Here is a 12483-nt window from a genome sequence, read left to right as displayed (position 1 = left end):
GGAAGTCAATACTTGTTGGTCTTGTAGGTAGAATCAAGAAGGATCATTGTCGAAAAAGTGTTGAACAACTTTATCGAATCCGGATGAGTCCAAAAAAAATATCTCGGACTGTAACCCCATCGTCGCATGTTCTGTACCACGACACGTATTTGTTATCATCCAACATCCTCAACAATTGTTGCATCTCACTTCTATCTCCCTTAATCACCTTATTATTGCGGTACCAGATGTTATACAGTTAACTTATATTTGATACGCTGTCAGGTTCCTTCCGTTTCAATGTGGCAAATATATTTTTCAGTTGGACAAGATTCAAGGACATGTCATTAATACATGTCTTCTTTTCCGGTTTGAGCCGACATACACTAGGATGTCCTTGTAATTTTCCACACATGTCGTAGTTATGCAAACCACAAATAACACTAAATCTCCACTTCTTGCTAGCCACCATGTAACCACTGGTTTTAAATGGACACTCGCATTTTCTAGTACCCGTGTCGTCTCTTTTAAACTTCCTTAGAGGAGGATGGTATTTCTCGCTTCTTTCGCACAACATTGTTACGAAAGCGTTTCTTCTTTCCGTACCATCATCTGATCTTCCTATTACCGCACCAAAATCAAGGTTAGTTGCATTCCTACGAATCCATGTGAGCATTCTTTCCCGATCATTAAACTCTTGCTTGTTATTAAAGTCACCGCCGACATCGACCGTCTTTATGACTACCCCTTCAACCTTCGGGGAAACATCAACTGAAGGAAATAAGTTTCTTGAGATATTATTGGAGTGCACCATACCTATTCGTAACCAATAAAAGAAATAACACAAAATTACAAGACTGCTACAAAAAAACAACACAGACACCTTCCGCAGATGCACCTCCGAAATGTGTTCATCTTCAACATGTTTCGTAGATGTACCTGGAAAGCAACATAACTTTTTTTTATAGAAAATTGATGCATAATGTGGACAATGCAATGGATAAAAATGACTATTTACCTGAAATTCAGTCTTCTTTTGCTCCCTTTGATTTGTTGCACCAAAAATTTGAAGTTTTGGAGTGGAAAATGATATTGATGAAGTAGGTTTTTCGGAGTAGTGATAGTAAGTGTTGAAGAAGAAATGTGACAATGGGGGAGTGATCATGCTAGTTCAAACTATATCAGATATTTCCGTAGGTACATCTACTGAATATTTTGGCGCTAAGTCATTCCGTATATGTACCTACGAAACAATCCCTAAACTGGATTTATTTGTAGTTTTTGCCAACCTATTCTAGTTTAAAATGCCTTCATAGATACACTTACGGAAAGAATCAGATTTTTTGAAAAAAAGGTGCTTCCTGATGTGCATCTACAGAAACAGGGGGCATAATTGGAATTTCGCCAGATGTCTAAGAGATCCAAGGGGTGTAAGTAATCAGATATTCTCTAAAAAAACGGAGATAGTAACTTTTAGTTGGACTTTGAACTTTACTTCTCAAAGTTAAACTTCAACATTGAGGACGTGCAGTGAAAATGGCTTCTAATTTTAAAAAATATGGTTAACCTGGGCGCGATTTATTGTTCTTTATTATGTTTTTTATTAATTAATGTAATTTTGTTGTGTTATTATTTGAACGTAAACGAATATATTTTTACAAGTTGTCGAAGTTATGCGGGGGTGTACATGGGTTGGATTGGACTGAGTTTGACCTAACCCATTACCCAACCCGTTCAAACTTCAATGAGTTAGGTTCGTCGTTCAACTCACAATTTCATTATTAAAACCGACCCGAGCCGACTCGTTCATTTATGGGTTGAGTTGGGTTAGGTTTGTGGGATGGGTTTCAAATTAAAAAATAATATTTTTTTCAATTTAAAATATTGTAACAAAATTCAATACATTTATACTCATTTTTAACACACAAAATGGATGAAGCACATCATATAATATCTAATAATATTCATCAACATGACGTAACACTGGATAATAGTATAAAATTCACAAGAAACATTATTTTTATAAAATACGTAAGTTGGAAATGATACAAAAGAAAATAAGAAACAACATTTAGTCTTAAAATTACGTAAACTCATTGATCTAGTAGTATTATTGGTAGAGAATAAAGCTTTTTTGGAAAATTTATGATTAGTACTGAGATGATAACTTTATATTTCTATTTAAAATAATGATAAAAAATAAGAAATTACTAATGTCATCAATGAGTTGAGTCAATGGATCTGCGAGTTGCAAAACTCAAACCCGATACTCGAACCAAAACTATATGGATTGTTGCAGGTTGGATATATCCGTAAACAAACGGGTTGAATAATTTATGGGTTAGTTCAGTTTGGGTCAGTGGATTCGTGGGTCAACTCGCACCGATGAACATCTTAAACAAATTTTCTTTTATAAAATTTCCAATGAATAACTTAAGTTATTTCACTTTTATAATTAGATAAATATCTTTTATTATTTTATTGAATTTAAAATAATTTATTAAATTATTAAAATTTTAAAATATGTCAGATGAATTTGATTCATCAATAATTTTGACTTAATGAAACAGATTCAATTTATTACTAACTAATATTTTTATATAGAGAATTAATTGAATGAATAATTTATTTGGCAGATGGATTAAATAAATTATGAGTTAGTATATACAACTGTCACCTCTAATTTATATAGGTTTATTTATATAGGTTATTTAAAGGGAACTTATTTTCCCAACTCTATAGATTCACCCTAACCTCTCACAAAAAGCAAATATTTACATGCACTGCACTGTTTTTCCACAAATAAGCACAATTTAGATAAGCGTCCCTTATTTAGAGTGTGTCTGCATATTCATTTTCGGATTAACTTTTATTTTTAACTTTATGAATTTTTTAGAAATGTATCTTCGAATACAACTCATAAATACATATGTTTAAATAGTTAAAAATGCACTCATTGATGTTCTTAGAGATGCATCTTCAAACCTATTTTTGGCAAAAAATAAAGTGGTTGTTTGACTTACGAAAGATGAGGTAATTTAAGGTGCATCCGGAGATGCATCTCTAAAGACACTTGAGGCAGCTTCGGATTTTTGGAGAAGTAAGTCGTACCCCTAAGGGTGAGGAAAAAAAATCTCTATTTAAAAGGCAATTTCTTTTTCCACCCTTATTAATATGGCTCACACCTCTAAAAATCTAAAATTGTCCATGAATTTTCGGAGATGCATCTCCAAATGCATCTTATTCCTGTTTTTGTCAAAAATTAGTTTGGAGATGCATCTTGGAAAATTTTTAGGGTGAATTCGGAGATTCATATCTGAAAAATACACCTTACTCTATTTACAACACATTTTTAATTGAAATTGGCGTTGTTTTTGAGAACTTTGTCGATTTTAATTAGTATTAGAATCATAGAAATTGTATCCTCACATTTTGCTCCTTGTGTTCCTACATTTCTGGCTTTTATGCGACCTAATGTAAAAAGCTCAGTTTTTTGAAAACTTGACTATGAATCAAAATTCTACTATGTCATTTGAGGAGAAAAAAATCAGGGATCAAAGACCCATATTTTGATAAACCTAAAATTCTAAATTAATTTTTTTCTATTTTATTTGATTTATTTTTTATTGTTTATATTTCAAAAAAATTTGGAAAATTTTGTAGACATCTTATTTGATTTTATTTGAATTTTAGTTCTAATTTTAGATTTTTATAATTTTATTTTAATTATTTTTCAATTTTCCAATTGTTTTTCTCAATAGAAAAGTTGTTGGTATTTACATGATTGTTATTGCTAATGTAGGCTATTAGGTCTGCCTATCGAGATAGAAAATTTTCGGATATGCATAGTCGAAAAACACTATTTTTTATATAAAAAAAAAAATCAGAAATACATCTCTGAAATTAATTATAATAGAGTGACTCCCTCACTTACGTTCAATTTTGTGAAAAATTGGTTCGTCCAAAGATTCATCTCTTAATTTTAGAAGCATTTTTGGAATTTTGCCAAAGATTTGTGTGAAAGTATGAGTGAAAAAGAAATTCCGATTTAAAATTGGAGTCTAATGCGTAGGGGTGCTCAAATTAATCGGTTACTTGAATTATCCATCTCCATATCCAAATCTAATAATTAAAAACATTTAATTATTAGAATAGTTTTAACCAAATTCATATTTTGTATATTTTTAAATATGATTTTAACCGAATCCAATTTTTAGATATCCATATCCAAAATCAAAATCAAATTAATTGAAAAAAAAATTACTATCTTTTTTATTTTTTTAAAAAATAAATTTTTGTATTTTTGGAAAAGATATTTTTTTCCAAAAATAAATATATACAAATTTTTGTTTTTGAAAAAATATTTTTTTGCTGGTTTTTGCTTTTTTAAAATATCCATAATCAATTATAAAAAGTGATTATGAATATAACCGATTTTTGAAAAGTAAAACTATTTATATGTTTATCATATCCGATTATGATAAATAATTATAAATTAAATATAAATTGTATATTTTAAAAATCTAACCTTGATTACTGCTACTAATGCGTATGACTCTTAAAATTCAAGAGTTCCCTAAAAGCTTTGAAAATTAAATTAGAAACTAAAGAGCCCCAAATTTTTTAAAAGTATTTTTATAATGATTTTTGAAAAAAAATATTACAAAATTATATTTTAATATTTTAGGAAAATAAAATATAATTTAATTTTTTTTTTTTTTTACAAAATATACATTTTCTTTTCTTTTCCAGAAAACAAAATTATTTTTTTAAACAATTATTTTTTATATTTTAGTAAAATATAAATTTAAAAAAAAACAAAACAATTTTTTTAAAGAAATGGACCCTTGAGTCCCACTTATATTCCCCAAAAAATCTAATAACATTGGAAACATGGTAAAGGGGTTAAAATCATCTTCGATTATCTATTTCTCATTTTTTCCACTTCTCTAATTTTGTGCGAATGACACATTTCCATAAAATGTCACATTTATTTAATATTTAATTAATTTTATAAACAAAAAACTATTATAATAGTCTTTCATTACTTTTAAGAAATAGAGAGAATCCAAAATGGATATGGGTCCTCACCATTTTTTAAAAGAAACAGAAAATTCCATTACTATAGTTTTATGAATAAAAATTAAATAATTATTAAATGTATGTCACATGTCTAAGATATCTATGTCACTTATACATAAAACTATAATAATAGAAAAAAAATGGAGAGATCTTCACTCAGGAAAAATACTCACTCAATAGACGCCTAAAAAAAGGACTTGAGATCCTCTGATCCCTAAAAATGGAGGAGGCCAAGTAGGAGCATTATAAATAGGGCTTTGTGACTTGGTTCTTTTTTTAACACCTCTAGACAAATCCATCAATTCCTCTCGCAAAAGCAATTCTGTGAATTTTTAACGATATAGCTACACCAATAATACACAATGACTGTATACTGTATAATTCCCAATTGTACAAGACTAATCATTTCAAAGCACCTTAGGAAAGGGAAGAATAAACCAATCTGAGAGTTAGACATGCAAATGCCACTAGAAAATCCAGAAATGAGTCGCAGAGATATTACATCAGAGTTCAAAACACAGTAGTTTCTCAGCTCTTTGATTTGGAATGCTTCACAAGCCAGTCTATAACAGAATCAATGTTGGTGGAGTTTTTGCAAGAGATCATGAAACAGCAAACTTCTCTATCAGTAATTGATTTCAGATCCCTGCACACCAGAGAGAACTCAGTACCAAACAAAGATAAATATACAAAATTGAAGGAAGGGATAAAACTACTCAAATACTTATTTAATTTTGGAACTCCCTAGTACTAATTTAATCTGTTAATGCTAGTAACAACCAGAGTGGAAGGGATGTGAATCTTACATTTGGTCGGTCAACGCTTGTTTAGACAGAGCCCCTGCCTTGTCAATCTTGTTCCCCAACACCAATAGAGGGATACCACTCAATGATGGTTTGCTCAGCAAATCATGAAGTTCACTCCTTGATATGCTAAGGTTATCTGGATCAGCAGCATCAACAACATAACTGCAGGAAAGATCATATTAAGAAACTAGCCAAGTCTCACAAATTCAGCTAATGATTAACAGCTCAAGAGAAAAGGCTTCAATCCATAAAAATTTGAGCATTCGATACAACTAGCAACTGCATTAGATCTAGGTAGCATCCAATTTTCAACAGAAAAAGTGAAATTTGCTTTGAACTAAAACCAATTGAGACTCTTTTGAATTGAGCAGCAACAAAGCACATAGAGTGAAAGTTTTAACTCTTGAAACTTTGAACCACATGTTGCAAACTTGCAAGATAATCAAGTTCATGCGCAAAATTTCAAGAAGCAATTACTCACTTCCTTGCTCGAGACAGAAACAATACTAGAAGAAGGCAATAATGAAATCAATCTGTACAGGCAAATTTCTCTATGCTTTTTCAAATAGGCAAATTATTTCTCAACATATAAAACATCAGGAAAGAGCTCTTTACTCGGCGAGCATCTACACAACCAGTATTTAAGCATAATTATCTTTGGGTTCATGCGAGAAAAAATAACTAAGCAATCAGTTATAATTAAACAAGGGATAATCTGCTGACTATGGAGCAACTACAAAACCTAAAACAAACAGCTAGAGACATCAATCATCAAGAGCAAAATTAAGACTTTAGGCACACACCTCAGTCGATTGTTTGGCAATATATCAAACACTTAGACAATATTACACACATATAAGTTTATCATATACACAGCATTACAAATAAAAAGCTCAGTTAAATATTCATCCATAAATGTACCAGTGTATGCATGGGAAACACACACGCAGTCACGTAATATTCAAATCTAGAAGAAATAAGAAGTTTGTTCCATACACAATAGCAGAAACTGCACGGCAGTAACGTTCCCACATGCTACGGAACCTAGGCTGTCCTCCAAGATCCCATAACTTGATTGTAACATTGCCTTTTGTTACTTTCCTCATATTGAATCCCACCTGGAATCAGATAACAATAGATTGATCAGAAACATTGCCTTTGAGAGATAGTAAACTTCATAAATCAAACTGTTACAAACCCAAGAGAATAATAAAAAGTAGGATGAAAACAAATTGAAAATTAAGAAGAAACTTCCTCTGCACTATTGATTGAAATGACAGGGTCAATATGTACTTCTAAGGAAAAATCCCCTTATAAAAGGGCAGAACTACTTTTCTATATTATTAAAATGGGATCCCTCTCTGTTTTCAAATTCTACTTACATCCTATACTGCACCATCTTGCAACTATGACTGGTGTACCTAGATTAATCAAACTGGTCCGTCTAACTACTAAAATAACTGTTAGTGTCATTAATTGTTGATTGCGGAAAATAACGGTTTATTCAAATTCTACAACGTAGCACTGCTATAGCCATTATTTGACTATTTTGTACTAAATAGAATATTGCAGAACAATAGTGATTTTATCACCCCCGGCCCCATCTGTATCAGATAACTAGCTCCTTCCAGCGACCACTTGTTTCTCGTATGCACCTTCAATACCTTCCCTACTGGCTGCTATCTGCTTACTCTGCCTGTCACTATTTACATGTAAAACATAAATATAAACCTTGTTCTCAAGGTTGAAATGGGGATGTAGCTCCTGGATAAACCATGTAGGCCCTTTCTGGCCTGTGTCACTGCACCGGAATCTGGTCAATTATAATCAGATCAGACCACAATGCAGAATGTGGTGCTTCCTCGTGATGTCAGTGGATAACATTGTTACCACCTCCTGGTGATCAATGACATTCATCAGAAAAAATACACGAAATGTGGTGAATTTAATTTTGATGCTGGTCGGGTAGCTGTGGTTTGAATACAACAGAACCTCTTTGTTTGAAGACAACAAATGACTCCTTGCTCTATATTTCGGGTGCATATGCCACTCGTATCGACCCCTGCCTTGTATACCCAATTGCCTACTTAGATGCTAGCAGTTTTTGTATGTTGGTCTGGATAGAACCTCATAAGCTCTTGAATTTGATCCATCACCAAATGATGTTTAAGTTGATGTAACACTTCATTTCTTTATATCAACTTGTCAAGTGTCCTGCAATCACTGAAACTACTGCAAGTGTGCAACCACATAACCCACCTTGAATGGTGTACAACCTGCTGCCCTGTGATAGTTGGCATTATACCAACACTCTGCCCAAGTAAGGAAAAAATCTTTGCTGTTCAGAAGTGAAATATAGCAAATAGGTCTCCTATGTCCGCTTCATCACTTTTACCTGTCCAACTGAGTCAGCCGAGTTTAGGGTATTAAAAATCTCTCCTGCCAGAATTTGCTCATGAATGTAGCGCCCGTCACTTAACAATAGAGATAGGAATCCCAATTAACCAAACTAACTCCATTGCAAAAATGTATACTGTGATTCTTGCTGAGTAGGAGTATTTTAATGCAATGAAATAGCCATACTTAACTTGTAAACACCCAGTCAACAACCAATATGGAATCATATCCTTGGACCTCGACAACCTTAATAAAGTGCATACAGAGTTCTCCGCAAATAGCTCTGGGAATAGGTATTATGCAGTGTTTATAATAAGCTTGCCGGAAACACATCTTTATACTTATTGCGCTGACAAGTACGGCAAGTAGCACAACAATTAGTAATGGCCCCTTTCATCCCCAACGACTAACCAATTGTGCCAACATTTTGTAGTTCTTATAAATCAATGAGTCTAAAAACGGGAATAGTGTGAAATCTAGCCAATAATATGGAAATCCAAGCCCAAGAGGCTGTTAAAACCATCCTACCCATGCAGTGCAAGTTTCCCTACTCGTTAGTAGAATAGAGGCAATGTGAATTAGGGTCTTTTTTGAGGTCGTCCAGAATTTTTCTCAAGGTCTTATCTACCTGAACTCCTCAGTCATGAAGCAGTGATACTGGATATAAGATCGAAAGATGGCCTGCATCTCCTTAACCTCGTCTCTAATTCTCTATGAAGTAGTGCATCTACCACTTTGTTAGAGGTGCGCAATCCCACTTTTTTTTACACAAATCCCAGTTCATTGTTGTCACTCAGAGGCCCCTGACCATCCCCACTATCCTCCATCCGCCATCATTGTCCTCACGTGGCAATTGATCCATCCTTAGAGTTATAGCTGGTTGCATCATTGTCTTCCAAAACCAGCCCAACTTTTTCCATCTGAAGAGCCGTAAGCCCCTTGATGCTAATATTCAATTGTGGGTTGTCATACACTTCATTGAAAGTCTGCCAAGCGCTAATTGGGTGGCGTTGTTGACACCTCTATGACACTAACTACTTCCATTGATGGTTTAAGGGCTTCGATGAGCGCCTCCATGTTATCCAGTGTCTTCAGATCAGGAAAATTGAACCACAAGAGAGTAATAAGAATTAGGATGAAGATAGATTGCAAGTCTAGAAGTTCCTCTATATTATTGATGGAATAGACAAGGTCAAGACTCAAGACAACCTACTAAAGGAGATTTCCCTTGTTATACGTCGGGACCTTCTATTATTATTTTCTCTAGTAGTCCTTTTTATCGTATACTAGTACCTTATTAACCTGTCACTAAGACAACTGTACCCTAATGAATCCTACTTATCCTTGTAATAAACTTTTCTAAAACACACAGTTGTATTTACTACGCAAGCTCCTTTCCATTACCCCTCTGTTCTCATACTTACCTTCAAACCCTTCCCTCCCTACTACTGCCCCATTTGCTAACAGCCTAACAGAAACAAAGAGGAAGAAGTGATAACTAAAAGCATTTGGTGAGCAATACTTACTGTAGGAATCATGTCCTCGCTGTATCCACCAGTCTATAAGTAATAAAAAAAAAAAAAATCAGTTAGTGAAGCAGACCCAAAGTATAAGTTAAACAAAAAAGAAGCGAAAATTAACATGATTATTGTACTTACAGCAACAACATTTACAAGGGAAGTCTTCCCAGCATTCTGAAGTCCTATAAGAGACAACTCCATTTCCTGCTTGAAGAAAAGGCTGCAATCAAATCAAATTTAAAACATAATAAGCTCGTGCCTTTAGAAGAAAGCGGCCCGCTTAGCACAGGGGATGCATATAAAACTCAACTTCTAAGTACAGTCTAAAACTGAAATTTTAGTGTTGAGAAAAGACATAGCAGATTCAATGCAACCAAAGGCCCTACAGTAAAGAATGATGTTGCTTCGCACCAATGGTGAACTTAGAAGAACTTATTTACAGCATATTTGGGCTTAACTTATGATATAAGCACCTGTATAAGTGCTCTGAGGGGCATATGACATGTCCATAAGATGTTCTCAGCTTATTTCAATATGCTTGCCATGATAGCTTTATCAAAACAACTTATGACTTACATCAATACAGTTTGACCACATTCCCTCTTTGACTATTGAAATTAGTTTATACAGAAAGGCTTAGATAACATTTATTAAGAGCTCAATTATATGATAAGCACTTTTTCAAAAATAAAATATAATAAGCACTTATCTAACAAGTGGTTAATTAAGCTAACTACCCAACTGCACCTCAAAATAATTCATCTGCAACCCGGAGATTTGTCTATTTGAATTCCATGACCTATCCATCGCAACTACAACCATTTTTATTCTGTATAGCAACAAGCCTCACTCATCCAAGGTTTCGAACACAATAACTTCAAAATCGATAGTAAGTCACTTGAAATCAAACAAATTACAAATCATATCAACTACATAACCTATCCATCGCAACTACATCCATTTTTATTCCGTACAGAAGCTAGCCTCACTCATCCAAGGTTTCGAACACGATAACTTCAAAATCAATAGCAAGTCAGTTGAAATCAAACCAATTACAAATCAATCATATCATGAAATACATCCAAAATTGACAGCCATCAATGTTATTACAAATCATGAAATACATCCAAAATTGAAAACCTTCAATATTATTACAAAAAAACAATGCACGAAAACCTTAGAATAATACATACAAACAAACAAACAAAAACAATCTCCTTCAACAATCAGGAAATTCCGCACCGAATTACTCACACAATACACATTTCAAAATTCAAACCATCTAAACCGCTCAATTAAAGCACAAACAAAAAATCGTAATAACAATTACAATAGCGCAAACAACGAGAACCTAATTCTTCATAAAAAAATGAATAACAATGGCGATGAATGAAAAAAAAGCTTTACCTCCGTAACCAATTCAGAAAAGCCTCCCACAATCCCATTTCTCGAGCTAAATTCTGATCACGAAACAATCGATTGAAAGAAAGAAGAAAAAAAAATCAGATCTACGAGAGAGAAAGAGAGAAAGATTTTCTAGAAGCTTCGCTGCATCCAATTCACCTTTCCTTCTTCACACAAACCTCTTCCCTTCCCTCTCCGTTCCCTCCCTATGCACTGTTTTACCGCACTCGTATATCAAATCAATTACGAAACATTTATTATTATTTTTTATTTTAGGTTTTGGAGTGTACTCAGATCCAACGGTTGTGAATATTCCACTGCATCATATCCGTTAATTGTGGTGGAGCCCTTAAGCACGAGACCATAATGCCCCTTGTTATCTTTATTTAGGGAACCTGTGGTGCTTTGCCACGAACGGCGATAGCTGGACCAGAGCAAAAATGTGGGGAATTTACCACGCTTCACTATGGTGCGTGGATGACACGAACCGTTAGAAAGTGATAGTAGCATTATGAGCTCATGGATGAAGAGCGTGGGATTCAATGCAAGTGAACACGTCACCGACCAGAAAGTTTTTCAATGTCTAAAGTTATCAATTATCATCATAGCCAATCAAACGCAGATTGGAATGATACGAAGTGTGAGCTGGAAATGGTTGAGCATAGAAATTTAAAGTATTATTTTTAGGAAAAATGTAATATAATAATATAATATGTTTATCAAGAAAGTAATATAATAACAATAACACTAAAATATAAAAAAAGTTTAAACCAAAAAAAAAAGTTAAATACTCTTTATGCAAAATATTTTTGACATTTACTATTTATAAAAAAAAAAAAAATGTTGAATTAAAATTTTAAGAGGCTATTTTGTTAAAAATATCTTTAAAATTTATGTTGACTGTCTACTTTTTTTTTTTTTAATTTTTTACAATCAAGATTTTTAATTTGGATTTTTAAGAATTTACAATACATTTGTTAAGATATCAAAATATTTTTTAAATTGTTAAGATTTAAAAGAATTCATTGATTTTTTTATTAAAAAAAGAGTAAATAAAAACATAATAAATTAATATTTATAAAATTTAAATTTTTTTAATCATAATAAAATAATCTTTGCATAGCAAATAATTAAATGACTTAAACTTCATATTCTCATATGTAATATATATTTACATATTTAATTATATGTTTATTGATCATGTTGTCGTGGTTGAACAACTTATTTATAAGTAAAGTTTTGCGATTGATAAGTGTACCAGAGTAAACTTAAAATTATAGACTAAAGTAAACAAA

General features: G+C 32.7%; 1 protein-coding gene across 2 annotated transcripts; it reads right to left on the bottom strand.

Moving 5' to 3' along the window:
- Positions 1–5287: 5287 nt before the first annotated feature.
- On the bottom strand, positions 5288–11441 carry LOC131652276 (ADP-ribosylation factor-like protein 8a). 2 transcript variants are annotated; one of them, XM_058922091.1, is made up of 7 exons: positions 11348–11441; positions 11192–11244; positions 9923–10004; positions 9791–9823; positions 6864–6985; positions 5868–6029; positions 5288–5707 (listed from the first exon to the last, which is right to left on the bottom strand). In XM_058922091.1, exons 2-7 carry the CDS (start codon positions 11227–11229, stop codon positions 5590–5592), a joined length of 555 nt encoding a protein of 184 aa, XP_058778074.1. In that variant the 5' UTR covers positions 11230–11244; positions 11348–11441; the 3' UTR covers positions 5288–5589. The 2 variants fall into 2 exon arrangements, with proteins under 2 accessions (XP_058778074.1, XP_058778073.1); XM_058922090.1 differs by having other exon boundaries at positions 11192–11405.
- Between the last annotated feature and the right edge of the window lie 1042 nt (positions 11442–12483).

The sequence above is a fragment of the Vicia villosa genome, linkage group LG2 (assembly GCF_029867415.1).
Source record: "Vicia villosa cultivar HV-30 ecotype Madison, WI linkage group LG2, Vvil1.0, whole genome shotgun sequence".
NCBI lineage: Eukaryota > Viridiplantae > Streptophyta > Magnoliopsida > Fabales > Fabaceae > Vicia > Vicia villosa.
Note: the sequence above shows the minus strand (reverse complement) of the source record. Positions and strands in the feature narration are given on the sequence as shown.

Bases quoted from the DNA above. Each gene is read 5' to 3' on its own strand.
- LOC131652276 (XM_058922091.1), bottom strand. From the start codon at position 11,229: ATGGGATTGTGGGAGGCTTTTCTGAATTGGTTACGGAG. The intron at 6,986-9,790 runs GTAAGTATTGCT...ATCTGATTCCAG, and splicing joins GCGAGGACATGATTCCTACA to GTGGGATTCAATATGAGGAA. The intron at 5,708-5,867 runs GTAAGATTCACA...TCTGGTGTGCAG, and splicing joins CAAGCGTTGACCGACCAAAT to GGATCTGAAATCAATTACTG.